The sequence below is a fragment of the Orycteropus afer genome, unplaced genomic scaffold, assembly GCF_000298275.1.
Source record: "Orycteropus afer afer isolate SDZICR_OR568_19922 unplaced genomic scaffold, OryAfe1.0 scaffold00158, whole genome shotgun sequence".
Taxonomy (NCBI): Eukaryota; Metazoa; Chordata; class Mammalia; order Tubulidentata; family Orycteropodidae; genus Orycteropus; species Orycteropus afer.
The window spans coordinates 1,649,365-1,675,071 of record NW_006921745.1 but is presented as its reverse complement, the minus strand read 5'-3'; the positions used below and the strand labels follow the sequence as shown (position 1 = coordinate 1,675,071).

Sequence of the window (25,707 nt, the reverse complement as noted above, 5' to 3'; positions counted from 1 at the left end):
GAAATTTTCTAAAGTGACTATAACTTGTTAATGATTAAATTTAATAATTATTTTGGAAAAAAGTGTGTATTATACATCTATTTAAAAAAGAAATCATAGCTATATTTTTATGCATGAAAAGATAAGAACATATTAAAAATATGTAGTACTATTTATTTATTTATTTATTTTTTGGGCATATTCTCCAAAGCTGAGAATATTTATTATCTGGGTCTTTACAAAGAAAGATTGCCAATCTCTCAACTAAAATATACTAAACTTTTAAATTAAAATTTTATTTTTATCAATATTGTCTAGGAATGTAGTTCAAATTAAGTATGGAGAATCTTTAATTTCAAGGAAATCAAGTTGTAAAAGAAAAGATACAATTACATTTTATAGTAAGTATGTAATATAGCACCCACCCAGTGCCGTTGAGTTGATTCCGACTCATCCTGACCATATAGAACAGAATAGAACTGCCCCATCAGGCTTCCAAGACTGTAAATCTTTATGGAAGCAGACTGCTTCATCCTTCTGCTGGGGAGCAGCTGGTGGTTTCTAAGTACAGACCTTTTGTTTAGCAACCAATCACTTTAACCTCTATGCCACCAGGGTACTTTATAATATGGTGCTCTCAATAATACTGAAAATGATGTAAACAATGAATATTAATGCAGTTAAAAGTTGGAATACAGAGTGGTTGGAGGGAAGAGAAATATGTGTAGCATGGAAGAAGGGAGTATGCGAGTTCTAAATTTTCAGTTCTTATCACTAATTCTTCCTTATATTCTTCCAATGGAACTTTATTTTAGTGTTCTTATATAAGACAAGGAAGCTCTGGTAGCGTGGTGCCTAAGGCGCTTGACTGCTAACCAGAAGGATGGCGGTTCAAACCCACGAGCCACTCCTTGGAAGGAAGGTTGGACAATCTCCTTCCATAGTGATACCACCTCAGAAACTGAAGGAGGGGTCGCTCTGAGTCGGGGCTGACTCGATGGCACATAACAACAACACTAACAACATATAAGATAAAAATGGCTGACCATCTTTTTTTTTTTTTTTTGCAACATGCCACCTGGAACCTCTTGTCCTCCAGTCTAGAGTGGGGTACTCACTAGGCTTTCTGCATAGCCATCATCCCTGGACTTTTCCTCACCATCGTCTTGGGATTCCCTTTTCCTGTCATCCTATATCTCTGTTACTTGGAACTCATATGTTTTTTGTTCTTATTTTACTTCCTCATTTGGTACATGTGAGGCTACAGTCAAAAGGTCTTCGCTTTTGAGGAAAATGCTCTCTTATCTTCTGGTTTCCAGTTTTGCTTTTCATTGTCACTTCACTTCCAAGTTCTTCTTTCTGGAGAAAAATTTAGTTTCTACATTTTGATGATCACAATGAAGCACCCTAGGATGGGCTGTTTTTTAAATTTCATTGTGATTGAGTGAAAGTTTACAGAGCAAAGTCATCTTCCATACAACAGTTCACATACACTTTGTCTCATGACATTGACTGTAATCTCCCACAGTGCAACAGCTCACCTTCCACTTCTTCTCCATAGCCACCTTTTTCCTGTGTTCTTCCCTCCCTGCCCCCCAAGATGTCTCCCTGTGCATAAACAGCCCTTCTTTCTCCCAAGATTGTTTTCTCTGAGGAGTGTGTCTACCTCAGGTAAATGTTCAACTCATATGCCTGTCTTTTGTTTGGCTGGAAGCCACAGGAGTGCGTTCAATTCCAGACCTGAAGGGCAGCCATGGGCCATAGTCTCAGGGGTTCCACCAGGCTCTCTCAGACCTCTATGCCACCAGGGTACTTTATAATATGGTGCTCTCAATAATACTGAAAATTTTTTAAAAATTTTTTAAAATGACTTGAGTTTTGTTCCACTTTGTTCTCATACTCTATCCAGGATCTCCTACAGAGATCCCCTTCGAGTAGTTGACATTGGTAGCTGGGAACCATCTAGTTCTTAGTCATATAGGCTGAGGATTGCATGGTGTACCAGTCCCTTGGACTAATTGTTTCCGTGTGTGTTTGGTTTTCTTCATTCTTCTTTGCTCTGGATGAGAGGAGACCCATCGTTGGATCTACATGTCCACTTGCAAGCTTTTAAGATCCCAGTAGCTACTTACCAAAGTAGGATGTGGAGCAAAGTTTTTGTGTAGTGTGTTATGCCAGTTGAGTTTGATGTCCCCTGCAACCATAGTCCCAGGATGGGCTCTTCTATATTTATTATGCTGGATGCTCATTGGGCCGTTTCCATCTAGAAATTCCTAGGCTTTAATTTTGGGAAATTAAAAATATGTAATAATTTCTTCCATCATGTTTTCTCTATTCTCTCTTTTTCTAATATCTTCTAGTTAGATATTGGATCTTATGCTTTAATCTCTTATGTCTTTTTTAAACAATTATGTTTTCTCCTTTTTTTATTTGACTTACTTTCTGGGAAATTTTCTTAATTTTTTCTGGCAAATTTTATACTTTGTTGAATTTTTTATTTTGGTTTTCATATTTTTAATCTGTAGAACTCCATCATTGATCAATACTTTTTTTATGATGTCCCCCTTTTTTTTAGGAGCCCTGGTGGCTAAGTGGTTAAAGTGCTTGGTTGCTAACAGAAACATCAGAAATTCAGATCCACAGGAGAGAGATGTAGCAATCTGTTTCTGTAAAGATTGTAACCTTTGAAACTCTGTGGGGCAGTTCTCCTCTGTCCTTCATAGTCCTTATGACTTGAAGTTAAATCTATGGCTGTGGATTTAGTTTGATTCTTGTTTTATGAATGCAATGTTTTTGCTTATCTCTCTTAGGATATTATAGTTCAAAATTTTGTTCTTATTTACTGTGTCTGCATCCTTTGTCTTTCTTTCTGTTTTGTGCTCTAATACTTGTTAGAAAATTTTCTCAAATATGTCATCCTCTATTCTTTTCATATTCCTGAAAGCATAAGTGGCATTTAAATGCCATTTGTAAGCTTTCTATGTGAGGACAGGTCTGGTTGCCTTCATGTTGGGTGGTATGATCAGATTTTTTTGTTGTAGAAGCATCCAGGTATTCACCAGCAAAAACCAGTTGTCTAGATTTTCTTTGTTCAGAGAGAAATCTTCTCAGGTTCTGGCAGAGTAATAACCAATATTCTGATTATATAACAAGAAAAGGGCTGGTGGTCTCACTTTGTCTTTTTCAGACTTACATAAACCTCCTTTAGCCGAAGTCCTGATGCTTGCCCCACCTGTGTTTCATGATACTGCCTCGGAAACCAAAGGAGGGGTTGCTATTAGTTGGGACTGACTCAATGGCAAATAAAAACAACAACAATTGTGGCTCACCTGGTTCCAACTTTTCAAAGAATAAAGCTCAAGTTTTCTGTAAGCAAGAGGAGGGTCTACCATTCCTCCTGTTTCTAGCTTCAATCTGGCTAGATATGAGATGCCTTTAATTCTGAGATCTTCTAATGTTTCTTTTGCAGAAATTGGTTTACTTTTGTAGAAATTAGTTTGCTTTGTGATGTCTTGGCTACCACAGACATTGGGGTCCATCTTCTGCTCAATCACTATTTGTCTACCTGCTTTCTGTTTTCTAAATTACATCAATACTATTCTTCATCTTCATCCCTTGGTTGCATTCTTTGTATATTTATATCTTTGTTTCTTTTAAAATTACTTTAAATATAGGGTTGGGCAATCTACTTCTGTAGAGATACTGCCTTGGAAACCCAAGGAGGGGTCTCTATGAGTCGGAGACCACTCGATGGCACACAACAACAACAACAACAACAACATAGTTTTAGTAGGGTGTAGAGATAAACTCAGGTGTTTAGTCTGTCACTTTCACTTTAGAACATTAATATTAAAAGGTGTTAAATGGCTACTACTAGATTTTCCAGGCTGAAAACTATATTTTGACTATACATTAAGGTTTTATGTTTGTAACAAGAAAGCACTAATTTGCAGTAGATTTCTTATGATTTATATATGCAAGAAATATTTTCTGCATATATAAGATGTTTGTAAGTTAAGTAATATATATGTATCTTATTTTTGTAAAATGATTGGTACTGACCTGTGGTGGATTTAAAAGGAGAAATTAAAATGATTAATTTGATTTAAAAAGAAAATACCATCTTCATTAGGCCTCTTGTCTAATCTTCAATAAAAAATTATATTATATATTGGTGCTGGTTAATGATATGGTTTCTATTAGATTACCGTTATGGGACAGAAAATTTGTAGGTTTCTTTCCTCCTTGGGTGTCCCGAAAGATTTTAGAATCCTCTTTAAGGTGTATCCTAAAATATGTTATACTAAATAGTGACTAAGGCACTTGACTTCTAACCAGAAGGCTGGCAGTTGAAACCCGCCAGCCACTCCTTGGGAGGAAGGTTGGGCAATCTACTTCCGTAGTGATACTGCCTCGGAAACCCAAGGAGGGGTCGCTATGAGTTGGGGCCAACTCAACGGCACATAACAACAACAGCAGCAACAACAACAACAAAAGAACTCCTTAAACTTTCAGTGTTTTCACACATATTTGATATTTTATTCTTGCATGTAGATAAGAATTTCTATCTGTATCATTCCCTTTAGTGTGGAAATTCTTTCAACATTTCTGATAGTATGGTTGTGCTGGTGAAAAAATCCCTCAGTTTTCTTTATCTGGAAAATTTTTACTTTGCCTTCAATTTAAAAATATTTTTTGCTGGACATAGACTTCTAGGTGGACAGTATTTTATTTTATTTTATTTAAGGTGTGTGTGTTTAAATTTTGTTTTATTTTGTTTTTTACGTTGTCTTTTGGCTGCCACTGTTTCTTATATGAAGTCAGCCTTTATTCTTATCATTGCTTTCCCATATGTTATGTATCTTATTTTCTCTGAGTGCTTTTGAGATTTGTCTTTATCTCTGATTTTAGGCAATGTGACTATGATATGAGTTGGTGTGATTTTCCTTGTGCCTAGTTTTTGCTGAATTTGTGGGTTACTGTTTTTATCAAATTTGGAATTATTTTGGATAGTATTTCTTCTGATTTTTGTTTCTGTCTATAAAGATATTGTTAGTTGGAGTCCAGTTACACTTATGTTAAACTGTACTGTCTTACATATTATTGAAGCTTTCCTTTTCATAATCTTTTTTTTTTTTTGTCTGCTTTGGTTTATATAATTTATGATGAACTGTCTTCAAGGTCACTAATCTTTCATTCATTGTCCAGTTTGATATTAATCCTATACAATGGACCATTCCTTGGAGAAAGATAATCACGCTTTGTAAAGTGGAGGGTCAATGAAAAAGGGGAAGTCCCTCAACAAAATTATTGACACAGTGGCTGCAACGATGGGCTCAGGTATAGTAAGAATTGGGGGCTGACATTGGACCTGGCAGTGTTTCATTTTGCTGTATGTAGGCTTGCAATGAGTTGGAGACAATGGCACTTAACAACAACTATTTTTTAAAAGTTAAGAAACTGTGTTTTCGGTTCTAAGATTTCTATGTGGTTCTTCTTTCTTTTCTATAGTTTCCATATCTTATAATTTTTCACATCTTCACCTATTAGCTCCATCATTAACATTTCTCATTGTTATTTTAAGAGGTTTACTGCTAATTCTGAAATTTAAATCTTGTGTGGGTCAATTTCTGTTAATAGATTTTCCCCTTTTGATTCTGGATCACATTTTCCTGTTTGTTGCCTGTTTAAAACATTAAAAAAAAATTATAAACTAAACATTGTGGGTGATAAATTTTAGAGATTGTTATGGATCAAACCTTCCAACCACTCTGCTGGAGAAAATGTGGCTATCTGCTTCCATAAAGATTTATAGCCTTGGAAACCCTAGCTCTACTCTATCCTATAGGGTTGTTGTACATGAGAATTGACCCAATGGCAATGGCAATGGGTGTGATTTGGTTTTTAGTATGGATTGTATTATTTTCTTTTGAAGGATATTGAGTTTTGGTCTAACATGTAGTTAAATTATTTGTGAATCACCTTGATTTTGTTGCAGCTTGGTTTTAGGCTTTGTTAAAGTCAGTGTATTTCAGTTTTACTCTTAGCTCTAGAGTTGTTTCTTTAGTACTAGCTTGTCATCTTTAGTCCTAGGATGTGGCCTTTCTGGAGTTTTGATGGAATGTCTCAAACTTTAAACCCTCTTTGCTACAACGGACAATTATCAAAATCTCCATCAGCTTTTTAGCTATTGTTTTCTTACTTAACTTTATGGAATCATATATCCTGCATTGATAGTTAAGGGCATGTCCAATGATCTGAGGGAATTTGAGGCTCCTTTTTCTGTAGCTTCTTCAATTATAAGATTTCTTCTGTCAGTGGAGCTCCTATAATGGCCCTAAGCTTCTTCATCTCAGGCTAATAAGACTGGTTTCTGCTTAAGCTCTAGTTTTTGTACATCTCATAGACTGGGAAGTTATTGTTGTTGTTAGATGCTGTCCTGTTGTGTCTGACTCATAGCTACCCTATGCACAGCAGAATGAAACACTGCCCAGTCCCACACCAGCCAATGATCTTTGTTATACTTGAGCCCATCATCGCAGCCATTGTGTCAATCCATCTTGTTGAGGGCCTTCCCCACTTTCATCATCCCTCCACCTTACCAAGCATGACATACTTCTTGAGGGAATGGTCACTTCTGATAACATGAACAGAGTAGGTGAGACGAAGTCTGGCCATTCTCGCTTCCAAGGAACGTTGCAGCTGCACTTCTACCAGGACAGATTTGTTAGTTCTTTTACTAGTCCATTGCATTTTTAGCATTCTTCACCAGCACCACAACTCAAAAGCATCATTCTTCTTTTCATATGTTGTTGTTATGTGCCGTCGAGTCAGACCTGACTCAGTGACCCCTTCTTGGGTTTCTGAGGCAGTATCACTAAGGAAGTGGATTGCCCAGCCTTTCTTCCAAGTAGTGGCTAGTGGGTTTGAACTGCCAGCCTTCTGGTTAGTAGTCAAATGCCTTAAGCACTACACTATCAGAGCTCCTACACGAAGTGATTGAAAATATCATGGCTTGTGTCAGGCGTACCTTAGTCCTCAAGGAGGCATCTTTGCTCTTTGGCACTTGAAAGGGATCCTTTGCAGCTGACTTGCCCAGTGCTATACATCTTCTAATGTCCTGACTGCTGTTTCCATTGTCTTTGATTGTAGAACTAAGCAATATGAAGTCTTTGACAACTTCAGTCTTTTCTCTATTTATTGTGATGCTGCTTATCGGTCCAGTTATGAGGATTTTTGTTTTCTTTATATTGAGATGTAATCCATATTGAAGTTTGTATTCTTCAGTCTTCATCAGTAAATGCCTCAAGTCATCCTCACTTTCAGCAAGTAAAGTTGTGTCATCAGTGTATCACAGGTTGTTAATGATTCTTCCTTCAGTCTTGATGCGATGTTCTTCATATAGTTCAGTTTCTTGGATTATTTGCTCAGCCTATAGATTGAATAAGTATGGTGAAAGGATACAACCCTGACACACTCTCTTCTTGATTTTAAACCATGCAGTGTTCTCTTGTTCTGTTTGAATGACAGCCCCCTGTTTAATGTACAGGTTCCTTGTGAGTACAGTTAAGTGTCTGGAATTCCCATTCTTCTCAATGTTCTCCACAATTTTTTATTATCCACACAATCAAATGCCTTTGCATGATCAATAAAACACAAGTAAACATCTTTCTGGTATTCTTTGCTTTGAGCCAAGATCCATTTGACAGCAGCTATGATAGCCGTTGTTCCACATCCTCTTCTGAATCCCACTTGCGCCTCTGGAAGTTTTCTGTCAATATATTGCTGCAACCATTTTTGAATTATTTTCAGTAATATCTTACTTGCATGTGATATTAATGATATTGTTCGATAATTTCCACATTCTGTGGGATCACCTTTCTTTGAAATGGGTACAGTCAGTTGGCCAGGTAGCTATCTTCCAAATCTCTTGGCATAACCAAGTGAGTGCCTACAATGGGGCATCTGTTTGTTAAAATATCTCAATGGGTATTCCGTCAATTCCTGGAGCCTTGTTCTTCACCAGTTCCTTCAGTGCAGTTTCGACTTCTTCCTTCAATACCATTGGTTCTTGAACATATGCCACCTCCTGAAATGGATGAAGATTGACCAGTTCTTTTTGGTATAGTGACTCTGTGTATTCCTTTTATCTTGTTTTGTTTCTTTCTGCATCATTCAATATTTTGCCCACAGAATCTTTCAGTATTGCAACTTGAGGCTTAAATTTTTTCCTCAGTTCTTTCAGCTTGAGAAATGCCAAGCGTGTTCTTCCTTTTTTGTTTTTCTAATTGTAAGTCTTTACACATTTTATTATAGTAATTGGCTTTGTCTGCTCAAGCTGCTCTTTGAAATCTTCTGTTCAGCTCTTTTATCTGGCAGTTCAAACCTACCAGCCACTCCTTGAAAAGAAGGTTGGGCAATCTACTTCCGTAGTGATACTGCCTCAGAAACCCAAGGAAGGGTCGCTGTGAGTCGGGTCCGACTCGACGGCACATAACAACAACAACAATTACAACAACAACAACAACAACAGCAACAACTACTACTCTCCATTCAAGGGCAAGTTTCAGAGTCCCTTCTGTCATCCATTTTGGTCTTCTCTTCTTTCCTTGTCTTTTTAGTGACCTCTTGCTTTCTTCATGGATAACATTCTTGATATCATCCACAATTCTTCTGGTTTTTGGTCATTGGTGTTCAATGCATCAAATCTGTTCTTTAGATGGCCTCTAAATTTAGGAGGTATATATTCAAGATCATATTTTGGCTCTCATGGACTTGTATTAATTGCCTGTAACTTCAAGTTGAACTTGCATATGAGCAGTTGATGGTCTGTTTCACAATCAGCTCCTGGCCTGGTTTTGGCTGAAGATATTGAGCTTCTCCATTGCCTCTTGCCACAGATACAGTCAATCTGATTCCTGTGTGTTCCATCTGGTGAAGTCCTCCTGTGTAGCCACAGTTTGTGTTCTTGAAAAAAGTCATATACAATGAATAAGTCGTTGGTCTTGCAAAATTCTATCATACAATCTCCAGCATTATTTCTGTCACCAAAGCCAAGTATTCTAACTACCGTTGATTCTTCTTTGTTTCTAACTTTTACATTCCAGTCCCCACTGATAATTAACACATCTTGATTCCATGTTTGGTCAATTTCAGACTGCAGAAGCTGATAAAAATCCTCAGTTTCCTCATCTTTGACTTTGGAGGTTGGTACATAAATTTGAATAGTTGTATTAACTGGTCTTCCTTGTAGGCATATGGATATTATCCTATCACTGACAGCATTGCACTTCAGGACAGATCTTGAAACATCCTTTGTAATGATGAATGCCATGCTTCTTCAAATTGTCATTCCTGGCATAGTAGATCATATGGTTGTTTGATTCATAATGGCCAAAGCCAATCCATTTCAGGTCACTAATGCCTAGGATATAAATCAATATGCGTTCCATTTCATTTTTGACAGTTTCCAGTTTTCCTAGATTCATAGTTCCTATGTTCCATGTTCCGATTATTAATGCATGTTTGCAACTGTTTCTTCTCAATTTGAGTCATGCCACATCAGCAAATGGAGGTCTTGAAAACTTTTCCTTATCCATGTGATTAAAGCTGGTTCTACTCTGATGATCCAGCTCTTTCCCAGTTACATTTTGAGAGCCTTCCAACCTAAGTGGATCATCTTCCTGCACTGTATTGGACAATGTTTCCAGGATGTTCATAAAGTTGTGCAGTAATGTATTAGAGAGTGTTTCTCTGCTATTCATAAGGTTTTCCCTGTCCAGTTCTTTGAGAAATAGATAGCTTCTTCCTCCTTCCTCATCTTTGTCAGTCTGCAAGCTGTGCTGAAACGCGTGCACCATGTGCAACCCCACTGGTTTTGAAACACCAGTGGCACAGCCTCAAGCCTCACAGCAACATGCCACCACAGTAGGACAAACAGAGAGACAAGTTTGTCTCCCTTAGCGTTCGAAACTTCTCTACCCACCCCTTCCGTGGATCCCTGCCCCTCTCCTGTCACTTGGCGGTGGGGCCTGGGTCTCTTCCCTTACCTGAATCCCTGCCATTCCTCTTCGCTCTGTCGTGTTCCCCCTGCATTTTTCTCTCCTTTCCCCTACTTTCCCAAAATTACTCGTGGTAAAAGCTGTGTGAATGGGCCTCTCACCCATTGTGTTTCCCTTCTTTGAATGGTAGAATTCCCTCCTTCTTCTGCCATGTTTTGGTCACTCTCCTTCAAATAGTTCTTATTTAGTTTTTTAATTCTATCCAGAATTTGTAATTGTTGTTGGTCTGTAGGTTACTCTGACATAAACTAATCCTTCATTACTGCGAGCTGGAATTTAGGATTTGTAAATTGATAATTTTAGATAACATTTTACATTGTAAAAGAAAGTTGATTATTTATGCATCTAATTTATTACTTTCTAATTATGTGGTACAGAAATAGGTTATCTTTTTAAAAACTGACACATTCCAGGTAAACTTAAATCTCCTCTTTACTTCTTTTTCCATGCCCAGTCTCCTCTGTCCACTCTGGTATGAGTTTGATCTGCTTCTTTCTGTTGCTGTACTTTGTTTACATGTATTATGTACTAACACCAATGCTGTATGTGGTATTACTCATTTTTTAAGTTTTTAGATAAATTATGATATAGTATTTTCAGAATTTTAGGTCAGTCAGCAAACTGTATGTTGAAATAAGTCCAAAATAATACATATGGATGAATTGATTTTTTTCTTTATACTCCTGAGTAGCACTTTACCATATGCTGGTTTTTATTGATTGATTGATTGATTGATGGCCCTTCTGTTGGTTTCTAGGCTTTGCCATCAGCATTGATGTCTGCATGAATGTTCCTGTATACTTCTCTTTATACATATATGTGTTATTAGGGTAGAACTAGGATTAGATTAGAAGTAGGATTACTGATTTATGGAAGATGTGATGTGCATTTGGCATCTTGCTTTCTATTGCCAGATTTCCATCCTAAGAGGCTTACTGTCTATCTACTTTTGATAAAAGGAGCACTTGTGATACAGTGGTTAAGTACTTCACTGCTCACTGAGAGGTTGATGGTTTGAACCCACCAGCTGCTCCATGGGAGAAAGATGTGGCAGTCTCTTATAAAGATTTATGGCCTTGTAAACCCTATGGTGCAGTTCTACTCTGTCCTATTGGGTTGCTGTGTGTCAGAATCAATTTGCTGGCAATGGGTTTGGATTTTGGCCTTTTGATAAATCTGGCTGTTAATGACCACATTCTGGCTGAGAACATCATGTTTGGAGCCTGTTCTGGTTACATAGTGCTGCTCTGACAAAATACCACAGATGGGATGCCCTTAACAAACAGGAGCTAATTCTTAGAATTTAGAGGCTTTAAGTTTGAGTTCATATGCCAAGCTCTAGGGGCTGGGTCATAGCCCCTCCACTTTGGGCCTCAGCTCTGCCTCTTGCTCCCAGCCCACTGAAGCTAGAGGCTTTTCTTTGCTCAGACAGCTACTGGCTACTGAGCCTGACAAGCTCAAGATTGACAAGTAAAAAGGCACACTCCGATGTTACTAAACCACACGGCAGGCCATTAATTTAAGTCCACTCTAAGTCCCAAGGTTGGCAGAACATGGCAGACTGCTGAACAATGACAGCTACATGCAGGGTTCAAGTGTGCCATAAACTAGAGACCATTCCCCAGGGCTTCTCCTTATATACAGGAAGCAGACCACATCCCTAGGGCAGCTACTCAGCTGCTCTCAGTAGTTTCTACCATGGAGTTGATTACCAGTCTCATCATGGGGAATACTACATCCAGGTGCTCAGCCACTCAACCTGACCCAGCCAAGTTGACACACAAACATAACCACCAGGATTCTAAACCACCAAAGTTTCACCCTTTGTCAACTTGGCACCTGTATAGATCTTTAATGGGTGGTAGCTGTACAGATCTCCTTCACTGGGTGACTCCAGTCCCCTAGTTCCTGAGTGGCAACCTCACCCCCTTGGCCTTGTAGACCCCATTCCTCTCCCTCTTGGGCATGGCAGCCCTGCCCCCTGACTTTTGGCAGTGACTATCACTCCATTCCCCTAGCTCACATGAACGAGCAGCCCTACACTCCAGAACCAAGTTGAGGAAGGTCTGGCTTTTTGAAACCTAGGGGGCTGTGGTGGTTCCACCCACAAAGGCTACATCGAGCTACCTGGCCCTCAACCAGGCCCAGCCAAGTTGACATACAAACTTAAGCACCATAGAGCCATACAGCCTTGTGTGACCATGAACATTCTATTTCCAAGAATCTTTTCTCTTGGAGATATTGTGGTTACTTGAAATAATATATAAAAATTTTATACCCTGATTTCTGGTAGATAGAAATACTCAAATATTAACTTTAAATATAATTCTCACTATTATTGTATTGGGAGCTCCAGTAGCGTAGTGCCTAAGGCACTTGACTACTTCTCAGAAGGCTTGTGGTTCAAACCCACCAGCCACTCCTTGGAAGGAAGATGGGACAATCTATTTCTGTAAAGATTTACAGCCTTGGAAACCCATTGGAGGTCACTATGAGTTGGAATCTACTAGATGGCGGTTTTTTTTTTTTAATGTTTAGGGCATTTGGCTGCTAACCAAAAGGTCGGTGGTTCAAACCCACCAACTGCTCCGTGGAAGAAAGATAAGACAGTCTGTTTCCATAAAGATTTACAGCCTTCGATATCCAATAGTGGTTGCTATGAGTCAGAATCAACTCGATGGCAGTGAGTATGGTTGTTTTTTTTTTTTTTTTTTCTTTTTCTTTTTCCTGTTTAATTGATAATGAAAGGAGCCCTAGGGGTGCAGTGGTTAAGGCTGCTAAGCAAAGGGTCAGTGGGTGGATCTCACCAGCAACTCCATGGAACAAAGATGTGGCAGTCTGTTTCCATAAAGATTACAACCTAAGAAATCCTATGCACCAGTTCTACTCTGCCCTTTTAGAAGGTCTCTATGAGTCAGTCAACTCAGTGGCAATGGGAGTAATGGGCAATGGTAGTAAAATCTCATATACTTACTATTTTCCATCTATGTATTCTTTTCAGTGAAAAATCTGTCCATGTCTTTAGCCAGTTTTCTTATTGGATTATTTTTTGTTTATTTTTACTGTTGTGAGATTTTTATATATTCTAGATATGAATCTTATATATATCCATATGTATACACATATATGTGTGTGTGTGTGTGTGTGTATAAATATTCTAGATACGTGGTTTGAAATTATTTTCTCTCCACATGTAGCATGTTGTTTCCTCTATTAACAGATTTTTTTTTTTTTTAACAGAGGAAATGTTTTAATTTTGTTGAAGTCAAATTAAATCAGTTTTTTGTTTTATGAATTTTGTTTTTGGTGCCAAGCCTAAAAACTCTTTTCTTTGCTCTAGATCCTGAAGAATTTCTCAGGAAATAAGAATTGTTTTTTCCTAAAAGTTTTATAGGTTTGTGTTTATATTTAAGTTCATGATTCATTTTGAGGTAATTTTGTATAAGGTATGAGTGAGACTTAGGTCAAGGTTTATTTTTTTTGCCTTTGGATATTCAGTGGTTCTAGCACCATTTTCTTCATTGAATTGCTTTGACTTTTTTTGTTTTTTTTAAAAAAAAAGTTGGGCATATTTGTGTATGTCTGTTTCTTGTTTTTTCATTATGTCCATTGATCCATGTGTCTATTCCTCCTCAGTGTCACACAATATTGATTAATGTAATTGTAGGTCCTAAATTTAGAGAGTGAGTGTTCTCACTTTTTTCTTCTTTTTCAAAATTGCTTTAGCTAATCTAGTTGCTTTGTCTCTTCATGCCATTTTTAGAATAATCTTGTCTATAGCTCCAGAAATATCTAGCTTGTATTTTGGTAGGAATTTCATATATCAATTTAGAGATGATGGAAATCTTAACTGAGTTTCCTAAAAGATGAACGTTATATATCTCTCCTTTAATTTAGGTCTTCTTTGATTTCTTACATTGCCTTTGGTAATATTTAGATTACACATCTTTTGTATGCTTTGTTAGATTCACACCTAAGTGTTTCATTTTTTAAAAAAATTGTATGTTGTTGTTGTTGTTATATGCCGTCGAGTCGGCCCTGACTCATAGCGACCCCTCCTTGGGTTTCCGAGGCAGTATCACTACGGAAGTAGGATTGCCCAACCTTCCTTCCGAGGAGTGGCTGGTGGGTTTGAACCGCCAGCCTTCTGGGTATAGCATATTTTAAATTTTGGTGTACATACGTTCCTTGCCAAAACATAGAAGCATAATTGATTTTTTCAGAGTTTCTCATATTAAAATGAGTTTGAGGAATTTTGTTTTGTAGATTCTGCCTCTTCCTCTTTTTTTCACCAATGTAAACAATCTACTGCCATCTGCATATAGGGACAGAATTATTTTTCTCCTTTCCTACCATATGCCTTTTATTTCTTTTTCAGGCATGGTAGAATTGCTAGAAGTCTTAGCCCTATGCTGAGGAAAAGCAATGAGAATACACATCCTTACCTTTTTCCTGATCTTGGGGGAAGCATTCAGTATTATGTTAATAGTATTATGTTAACATTAAGCATTATGTTAACGGTAGTGTTTTTTGTTTATTTTGTCATTGTGTCGGTAGGTGATCTTTTAAGTTGAAGAAGTTTTTCTTGTTTTTATGAGAAGTTTTTTTTTTCTTTTTAAATTATGAGTGGGTGTTAGAAACTGTCCAATGCTTTTTCTGCTGCACTGATTGACATGATCATGCGATGTGTCATGTTTACTCTGTTTATATAGTGGATTTTATTGATTAACTTTCAAATATTGAACTAGGTTTGTATCCTGCAGTAAACCCCACTTTATTGTAGTGTATATTCATTTTATGTATTGATGAATTTTCTTTGTTAATATTCATAAAATTTTGGTGCCTATTTTCATCAAATGCATTGTTTTGTAATTTTATTTTCTTGTACTATTTTTGACTGGTTTTGGTATCAGGAAAACACTGTTGTTCTTACATGCCATTCAGCAAGTTCCAACTCACAGCAACCCTGTTCCTATGATATTTTGCCTAGTCTTGTGCTCTCCTCACTATCATTGCTGTGTTTGAGCCCATTGTGGTAGCCACTGTTAAACCATCTTGTTGAGGGTCTTTCTCTTTTTCACTGACCACCCCCCCCAATAACATGTTCAAACTCCTTAAGATAAAGTTTTGCCATCCTCACTTCTAAGGATCATCCTGACTGTACTTCTAAGACGTTTGTGTTCATTCTTCTGGCATTCCAGGGTGTATTCAGTATTCTTCACCAACACCATAATTCAGATGTATCAATTTATCTTTAGTCATCCTTATTCATTTTCTTTCTTTTGTTTGCCTATGAGGCAACAGGAAATACCGTGGCTTTGGTCAGGTGCACCTTAGTCCTCAAAATGACATCTTTGCTTTTTAACACTTTAAAGAGATCTTTTGCTTAGATTTGCCCAGTGCAATACATCATTTGATTTCTTTTTTTTTTTTTTTTTTTTTTTTTTTTTTTTTTTTTTTTTTTATTAGGATTTGGGTGAAGATTTACAGAGTAAATTCACTTTTCATACAGCAGTTCACATATACTTTGTCTCATGTCATTGACCAAAATTTACAATGCAGCAGATCCCCTCCCACTTCCTCCCCATAGTTACCTCCTCCCAGTGTCCATCCCTTCATACTCTTCGAGAGGCCCATATTCTGCCAACCCTGTATAACATCATTTGATTTCTTGACTGCTGCTTCCATGGATGTTGATTGTGGATCCAAGTGAAATGAAATCCTTATGAACTTCAATATTTTCTCTGTTTATCATAATGTTGCTTTTACTGGTCCAGTTCTATGAGAATTTTTATTTTCTTTATGTTGAGATATAATCTGTACTGAAGCTGTAGTTTTTGGTGTTCATCACTACATCCTTCAGGCACTCTTCACATTCAGTCAGCCACTAGCCACTAGCTTCATAAAAAAAATGATACTCTCTTCTTTTTTGTTTTGGGAAAATCATGAAGAATTGGTGTTAATTCTTTAAGTGCTTAGTAGAGCTGTCCAATAAAGCCACCTGTGATATGTGTCTGTTGTATTTTGGGGCAGGTTTTTTTTTTTTTCCTTTCCCTTTATAGGAGGGAGCAGGTTTTTAAGTACAAACTCATTTTCTTTAATATTAATGGGGCTACTCCCATTATTTCATATTGGGCAAGTTGTGGTGTCTATATTCTTTGAGGAATTAATCCATTTCATCCAGGTTGTCAAATTTATGTATATATGTTGTTATGTGCCATTGAGTCGGACCGACTCATAGCGACCCCTCCTTGGGTTTCCAAGGCGGTATCACTGTGGAAGTAGATTGTCCAACCTTTCTTCTGAGGAGTGGCTGGTGGGTTTGAACCACCAGGCTTCTGGGTTACCAGAGATCCTTATGTATATGTAGTTTTTCATAATATTTCTTTATTATCCTTTTGCTGTCTGTCTGTAGGTTCTGTAATGACATCCCTTTTCATTCCTACAGGCAATTTATGTATGCTCCCCCCACTGCAGTGTTGCTACTGTTTTGTCACTTGATACTTTGAAACAATCAGGTCTTTGCTTCTTTGCTTTTTCCTTGCTGTTTTTCTGTTTTCAGTTTTATTGACATTTACCCTTGTTATTTTCTTAGTTCTGCCTGATTGATCTGAATTTCTTTTGCAGTTCTTTTCTAGGTTCTTGAAGTAGGAAGTTAGATTATTTATTCGAGACTATCTCTTTTCTGATATATACATCTTTCTCACAACAGCTTTAAGTGTGCTTCACAATTTTGATATGTGACAACATTTTAATTCTTTTCAACTTAATGCATTTTTAAATTTACCTTATGGTTTGACCCGTGGATTGTATAGAAGTATGTTTTTCCAAGATTTGGAAATTTTACTCTTACCTTTCTGTTAATAATTTCCAGTTCACATTAGTATACAACTTCTCAGGGATAGATTCCCCCCACCCCAAAATCCACCCCCCTCTTTTTTTTCCCCTATTCTGTGTTATGACCTAGGATAATCTTTCTTGCATGTGCTTGGTATTGGGATAGGGAGTGGGGATGGACTTACTTAATTCTGAATTATCTTTGTTGTTGTTGTTTCGTGCCATAGAGTCTGACCTGACTCTTAGCAACCCCTCCTCGGGTTTCCGAGGCAGTATCACTACCAAAGTAGATTGCCCAATCTTCTTTCTGAGGAGTGGCTGGTGGATTTGAATCTCCAGCCTTCTGGTTAGCAGTCCAGTGCCTTAGGCACTATGCTACCAGAGCTCCTGAATTATCTTTAGGATGAAAGAATTAACCCTTTCATTACCTAGCTTATGTAGAGGAATGTATTATGTAAAATTGCCGACCTTAAATGGGAAGTAAGCCTTGACTTATGCCTCCTTTTGACATCATTTAACCAAATTCAAGTCCACCATTGGCTTTTGTCCTCAGTTTACTCCCAGGATTTAGCTTGACATTTCTTGTCAAGTTTTCAAGGTGGTGTTTTTCATATCTTATGCAGAATTTTTAGGCTTTTATTCTCAGTGGAATAATTACTGAATAACAGTCCATCATTCTCAGGAAGCTTTAATAATTTTCAGTATTATATTCCAGTTCGTAATTTGTCTTAGCAACTAGATTTCACTGGCTCTTAAAATCTGAATATCAAGGTTTAAATTGAAGTTATATTTCTTAGTTTTAGAAGTTCTGTTTGGTTTTGAAAGTCTTCTTGGTCATTTTATTATCTTTTGCTCCTTAGTCATATTTTTGATATCTTTTATTTCTGTGAGCATATTTAAACATATTTTATATTTTGCATCTGATTATTCCAGTAACTAACGTCTTCGTAGGTCAGATTCTGCCTTCTTATATTTGGCTGAATTTTATTCTTGGTGGTTTATTTCTTATATGTTTGGAACTTTTCTTTGAAGCTATGAGCTCATGTTATTGAAATGTTATTGGAATTCTTTAAGGCCTGGTTATGGTAAAGTATCTTTTTCCAGGGAGTATTTCATTTGTGTTTGGAGACATTTTGAAGAACTACCATATTGACATCACTTTTGACTTTTTTGTTTAGGTAATACAAATTATCCTATACAATTGAATAATCTTGACTGTGAATTTTCTAAGAAATCCTCCGTTACATTTAGAGCCAAAACTGACCCTTGCAAATTTGCAGTTTTTGGAGTTATAGTGGCTCTTTCTAGTTCTCCTTTATGACCTTTTGGTGTTCCCTCTTTTAGTATGGATAACCTCCAGTATGTTTTCCCATGTTGCATTGTTTTCAGGCTGCTGCTCCTCTCCCCTTTGCAGAGTTCTTCAAAGGCAAAGGAAGTGGTGGCATAAATTAGCAGATATCCCTGGGTAGCTTCTACTATGAGGTTTACTTGTCTTTCTGGATTTGACTTTTTAAAAAATTTTTTGCCTTAGGTTATTTTTCTTATTCAATTATCACCTTAATGTACATTCGATGAAAACAAAACAAAACAAAACAAAACAAAACACATACAAAAAGCCTCTTTATCTAACATTCTTAAGGATTTTGTTTTGGGAAGGGTTTTAGGGTATCTTGTATACCCCATTGCCCTAATTTTTCTTAAATGTTATTTTTAATGTTTCTTTTATAGGATTCAGTTTAGCTGCATTTAAAAGAAACAAGAGGAAACTAGAGCTGGCAGAAAGGGTGGAAACAGATTTCATTGAACTAAAGAAAAGAAGACAATCAAGTGAAAAGGTCAGGAAGTATTTGAAATATTAATAACTAATGCATCATAAAGGCATCTTTAATCTACATTTAGATACATAAGCTTTTAGCCCATTGCTGTCCAGTAGAAAAATGTTTCTCACATATATACTTTTAAGCTTTCCAACAGCTTCATTTAAAAAAAAGTGAAATTAATTTTAATTATGTATTGTATTTAACCTATTGAATCCAAAATATCATTTCCTTATGCAATCTATGAAAAAATTACTATTGTACTATTTTACATTTCTTTTTTCAGCATTTTACATTTTTTTTGTATGAAGTTTTTAAAACAAGTGTGCATTTTACAGTAAATATTTCATCTGTATTTGTTGTTGTTGTTGTTGTTACGTGCCGTCAAGTCAGCTCTGACTCATAGCGACCCCTCCTTGGGTTTCCGAGGCAGTATCACTACGGAAGTAGGATTGCCCAACCTTCCTTCCGAGGAGTGGCTGATGGATTTGAACCGCTAGCCATCTGGTGAGCAGTCAAGTGCCTTAGCCACTATGCTACCAGAGCTCCCCATCTGTATTTAGAATTCTTAAAATTAACAGTTGAACGTGTTGATTTACATACCCAAATTATTCCAAACATACTTAAAATTTTCCATTAATTATCTGTTTTAAAACTAAAATTTAATAGTATTAAAAATTTAGCTTTTTGTTTGCATTAGCCTCAATGTAAGTGCTCAGTAATTACATGTACTTCATGAATACTGTTTGGACTGTGCAGTTCTAGATGCTGAGTTTTCATATGGCTATACTGGGGTTATCGGTGTGTATATAAGGAAATGTATATATACCACTCCTCACTTTTCAACATGGTTAGGTTTCAAAGATAGGTTGTTATGTAAAATCTGTGTTATGGAAGGAGGGGAGGAGGAAGAGGAGGAGGAAGAAGAGAAGGATGTGGAAGCGGCCCTGGAGTGACTTTCTGAACTACTCTGCTTCCGGCACAGCTGTGCTTTGGACCCCAAGGCCCTGTCCTTGAGCCAGTGCTCATGTGTACCTGGGGCCCAGAGGCTGCACTAGAGGCATAGTAGGTGGCTGTGGGGTTTAGGTAACTGGTAGGGGGTTCAGAGTTGAGATTGTCAGTGGGGCCTGCTGCCCATGCCCATGCCCCCTACAGCTGCTCTCTTCACTGCCTCAGCTGTCTGCTGCCACCCTGCAGACTAGGAAGAAGCCCACTGAAATGAATGATGTGCTGCAGGGCTTGGATCTCTGGTTGAGAGTCTGGAGAGTAACAGCTGCTGGGAAGAGAAGCTCATCAGCCTAGGCAGTGGAGGAGGAGAGGGGGACCATTTTCTACTGCAGCACTCAGTCCCTGAATTACTCCCAATACCCTTCCCATGGCAGACCTTGGTCTCTCCAGGGTGTTTGATTAGAGGGGAGCAGCAGCAGCAACCTCCCGCACCTCCTGGGCTCTGTGGCCACTCTTAGGACCTTCTTGGAAGAACTTCCTCAAAAGCTACCCCAGTTACCTCTTTCTCACAAAGAGTTTAATAGTGGCTCCAGTGGTAGGAATAGGAACAAGAAGAGGCCTTCTGGAGAGCTGGCTGCTTCCCCTGTGAGCTTGACTGACATGGGTGGCTCAGTGGGCTGGTAGCTGGACACAGTTGGAAACCCAAATTAAAGCACAAAATAGATAGTAGATATTTCACTATTGTCATAAATGCAAAGTGTTGATAACAGGATAGTAGATAGTGAGGTGTAGTGAGTTGCATGGTATGGCTTTTCTAGTCATAGTCTTTGTAATTCCCACTGGATTACTGTGTGGGACCATACAAATATGTGTCAACTGGGCTGGGCAGCTGGTACTAGTTATTTCCTATATTAAGATTGGCAATTAACTCTATGGTGGAATTTGTTGTGAGCATCTGAGTAGCTGCTTTTAAACTCCTGATTGTTAAAAGTCATCCACCTGGGGTATTTCTGTTGGAGCAGCAGGAAGTAATCTTCTGGGAAAGTTTGCTCTCTCTCAGGTGTGTGGAACTCTGATGTAAGGATTGGTTAGTTTTGCCACTCTGTGAAGCTTAAAATGAGCCCTCCTAGAGGCAGGGGAGGAAATCTCACTACTGGTTGAGAGAGATGCCTGGCTGAGAGAGATCCCTGGCTGAGAGATGCCTGGCTGAGAGACGGTGGCAGTGGAAGCAAGAGGCATGGGACAGAGCAGCAGGCTTAACTGGTCCACAGAGGCAGAGGCCAGACTGAGAGGCCAAGGGCCAGAGAGGCATGTATAAGGGCAGCAGAGGGGAGACTGTCCTGATCAAAGAACTGTACCATGAGTATGTTCCTGAACTTGAATTGTAGCATGTTGCTTCCCTAATAAACCTATAATCTATGAATTCTGTGTGGTCACTGTAGTAATTATCGAACCCAGCAAAGGGGTGGTGGGTGCCATGGGAGGGAGGGTTGGTGTCAAGGTTGGTAAGAGGGCCAGAGGGTGGTAGCATGTCTTGCCTCACAGAAACAGGCCTTGGGATGCTGATGGTGATTCTGTCTTCCTCTTGTGTGGTTAGTGGAGGTCAAAAGATGCAGCTTTCATGCACCTTTAGCAATGAGGAATAGGTTTATTGGCTTTATAGTTTTTTTTTTTTTTTTTAATGCTCTTTAATTACATATATCTGTTCCATGTTTGATATTCTTTTTTTGCTTCCATGCATTAGTTTGCCATCATGAGTTCATGTGTAGCCTTCCTTAGGTGTTTTAGGATGTGTTGCTGTTGTTATGTGCCGTTGAGTCGGACCTGACTTATAGTGACCCCTTCTTGGGTTTCTGAGGCAGTATCACTACAGAAGTAGATTGCCCAGCCTTCCTTCCGAGGAGTGGCTGGTGGGTTTGAACCGCCAGCCTTCTGGTTAGCAGTCAATTGCCTTAAGCACTATGCTACCAGTTTTAGGACATAAGAAGTTGAAAACTATAACATTCATATTCTGACTTAAATTTGGAGGTAAGTAGCACACAGTTCATGATGGACATCTGAGGTCACACAGCCATTCAGTGTACCTGAGTATCTCATTAATATTCTTTGATAATTAGTCCTTGTACAATTGCCTATATAAGAATATATGCTTTCTATCATAATTTTGTATAGTTTACCCATATGTAAATGCATAACAAAACATCCTTTATAGTGATAGATTTTTCCACAGTATGTTGCCACGTGGATCAATTGATCAGTTTGGTCCAAACTTGTGTTTATTTTTCTTCTAGAGTTAAGTAGCATTTCACAGCCAAATGAGTAAATTAATTAGTATCTCAGTGAAAGTAGGTAGCAGTATGGCTCTGTTTCTTCAGTTTCTGCATTCTGTGTGATATTTGCAGGAGCAGATTTAGCAATTTTTGTCCTGTTTAAAAAAAAAAATTGTGATAACATTTACATACAACGAACCATTCAAGCAGACATTTCCAGTTTGCTGTATTCCATTCCAGTCAATCCTCACCCTCTGTGTTGTTGTTGTTGTTATGTGCCGTCGAGTCAGACCCGACTCATAGTAACCCCTCCTTGGGTTTCTGAGGCAGTAGCACTATGGAATTAGATTGCCCCATCTTCCTTCTGAGGAGTGGCTGGTGGATTTGAGCCACCAGCAGTGGTTAGCAGTCAAGTGCCTTAGCCACTGTGGTACCAGAGCTCCTTCACCCTCAATAGGTAACCAGTATTTTGATTTTTATCACCATAAATAAGTTTCATTTGCTTTTTAAATTTTATGTATATGGATTCATAAAAAAAATGTACTCCTTTCTGTTCTACTTCTTTCAAAAAATGTTTTTGGTTCATTCTTTTTTTATTGCTGAATAATATTTTTTGTATATTCATACTGTAATTTATCCATTCTCCACTTCACGGACATATTATTTATTTCTAGTCTTTTACTATTATTAATAAAGCTCCTATGAACGTTTTTCTACAGGTATTTTTTTGTGGGTATCACATTAGGATTTTTATGCATGGAAATATAATAGATATTATAGACAATGTCTTCAGGTGGTCTTATTTAAATAGTTCATTTTTTTCACTCAGGAAATGGTGGCGTAGTACCTAAGGCATTTGACTGCTAACCAGAAAGCTGGTGGTTCAAACTCACCAGCCACTTCCTAGAAGGAAGGTTAGGCTATCTACTTCTGCAGTGATAGCGCCTCAGAAACCCAAGGAGAGGTCACTATGAGTTGTTATGACTCAATAGCAATGCATTGTGTTGTGTTACCAACTTTGTGTTCAGAGTTGGATAGTAAGAAAACAATGGTGAGCAAGATGGTAGACGTTTATATTTTAATGTGAGCTTACATTTTAGTGGAGACTGAAACATATAATCATATAATTCACACAGTTACTCTGTTTGGTAGGTGCTATGAAGGAAAAAAAATTAAGATGATGTTATAGAGGATAACTTGGATATGAGTACCAGAAGGAAGATTCCTAGTTAAATGGTTAATAGAGACCCCTATGAGGGGACAAATTTGAGGCAGCACCTGCAAAATAAGAAGTGAGTTTTGAAGAATCAAAGGTAGAGTGTTCCAGGAAGCATCATCTGCAGGTGCTGAGGCTCAGATGAGAGAGAGAGAGAGAGAGAGGAAACTTGGCATATTGGAGGAATAGGAGCTCTGGTAGCATGGTGCCTAAGACACTTGACTGCTGACCAGAAGACTGGCAGTTCAAACCCACCAGCCACTCCTCAGAAGGAAGACTGGGTAATCTACTTCCATAGTGATACTGCCTTGGAAACCCAAGGAGGGTCGCTGTGAGTAGGGTCCGACTCGACAGCACATAAGAACAACAACAGAGAAGGGGAGTCAGTATGCCTAAAGTGAGAGTAAGGTAGAGAGAGGGTCTAGCTCATTTAGGAATGGGTAGATCATGGCAATGGAGCCCTGTGACCCAATCAACAGTAACAGATTGTGGAAAGGAGCTGGGATTTTATTTCAAGTATAATGTAATGGGTTAGCCAATGATAAATTTAAAGCAGGAAAACAATGCTGTCTCTTTCACATTTTAGAAAGTTCTCCTGGGCTTCCTACATGGAAAGCAGATCAAAGTGGGAGACAGAGTAGAAGCAAGAAGACTTATTAGGAAAATATTACAATTGAAAGATGATGACAATTTGGATTGTGGTAATGGAGCTGGAGGTATATCCAGGATATATTTTGAAGGTTTCTAGAAGGAAAAAAATTTCTTATGCTTATATCCTGGTGAAGAAGAGAAAAGAATGTTTTAGCTTGAATATATTGAAGTTTTTGGTTCAACATTTGAGTATTATTAGCTCTGGTAGCAGAGTGGCTAAGGCACTTGACTGCTAACCAGAAGGCTGGTGGTTCAAACCCACCAGCCACTTCTCGGAAGGAAGATGAGGCAATCTACTTCCGTAGTGATACTGCCTCGGAAACCCAAGGAGGGGTCGCTATGAATCGGGTTTGACTCGACCGCACATAACAACAACAGCAACATTTACAAAGATGAGGAGGGTTAGGGACGGTATTGCTTCACAGTTGTTGTTATTATGTGCCGTTGAGCCGGACCCAACTCATAGCGACCCCTCCTTGGGTTTCCGAGGAAGTATCACTACGGAAGTAGATTGCCCAACCTTCTGAGCAGTGGCTGGTGGGTTTGAACCGCCAGCCTTCTGGTTAGTAGTCAAGTGCCTTAGCCACTCTGCTACCAGAGCTAATAATACTCAAATGTTGAACCTAAAAGCTTCAATATATTCAATATACCCAGAGCTCCTGCTTCAGGGTAGGAAGTGGAAATCAAGAATTTTCTTAACCCATCTCCATTTAATTGACTTGTCTTAAGCAATGCTTTTACTTTTTACTATAAAGCATATTATCTGATGCAAACAGCACCTGGATACTCAAAGCTAATTGGCTACCTTGTATGTGTCATACTCTCTACTTCTTTCAGGAAAATTATATGCCACCAGGAGCCCCATTATGCCAGCTGTTTTTATCACTATAATTACATAACTTGTTAAATCTCATGTAAATTGATGAATATTGTGTTTTAAAGGAGTTGTCTGTTTGAAAACTAAGTGGAAAGACTTGAACAAACAGAGCTGATTTGTTAAAAATTGCTGTAGAATTGAATATGGGCAAGCCAATTGTAAAAGATTGAGAAAAATAATAAAAAATCTAGATGCATTCTGCATTCAGAGTATTTTGTTAGGTCTTTGTGTTCCTGTTCTATTTTAGGTAAAATGAAACTGAAAATCATAGAATAATTCAGTGTGTTATAGTTTATGCAAGAGAGATGATGTGAAATATTTATCTGTAAACCCATAATCAAAGAAAAGCACCTTGGTCCCACATGAAAAGATTTGCTAATGAATGAACATGTGTGCTATAAATAAAAATAGAATGTTTAAGTCATGTTACTTTTTTTTCTTTTAAATTTTCCTTAATGATTCACTGCTTTACCCAGAGAATTTTCAACTTTTGAAAATTTTAACCAACCACCATCATATTGGATAAGAAGATTTCTTGTAAAAAACCTGATATGGCAGGTGGAATTGGTAACTGTGAAGTTGGTTGTATGAGTCCGAAGGTCATGGGCAGGCCAGGTGGGAGATACCCATTTGAAAATTATTGACATCAAATGAAATATAAACCATGAGACTAGATGGGGTCACTTACAGAGTGAGAATAGATGAAGATCTGAAAATTGGACCCTGGTTCAACATGCAGAAGTTGGGAAGGGGAAAAGCTGTTAAAGGAGACTGAGAAGTAGTTGTCAGTTTGGCAGAGAGTTGCAGCCAGGAGAGTGACCAGGGAGCCAGCAGAGGAGCGTTTCAAATAAAGTGATCATCTGAGTCAAATGCTGCTCAGATGAGTTAAGAGATCTGGCCATTAAATTTGGCTTGTGGAGACAGTTTACCTAGGCAAGCACAGTACTTCTGATGTGCTGTTGTTGTTGTTGTTGTTGTTATGTGCTGTCGAGTCAGACCCGACTCATAGCGACCCCTCCTTGGGTTTCCAAGGCAGTATCACTACGGAAGG

At 38.1% G+C, this 25,707-nt stretch overlaps 1 protein-coding gene across 1 annotated transcript in view; it reads left to right on the top strand.

The window, feature by feature from the left end:
* The window catches only part of TASP1 (taspase 1), a 615,049-nt gene that overhangs the window by 180,677 nt on the left and 408,665 nt on the right, over nt 1–25,707 (top strand). The window contains exon 7 of the mRNA XM_007946379.1: nt 18,606–18,712. Within this exon, the coding sequence (XP_007944570.1) occupies nt 18,606–18,712 (107 nt within the window). The remainder of the gene's footprint in view (nt 1–18,605; nt 18,713–25,707) is intronic.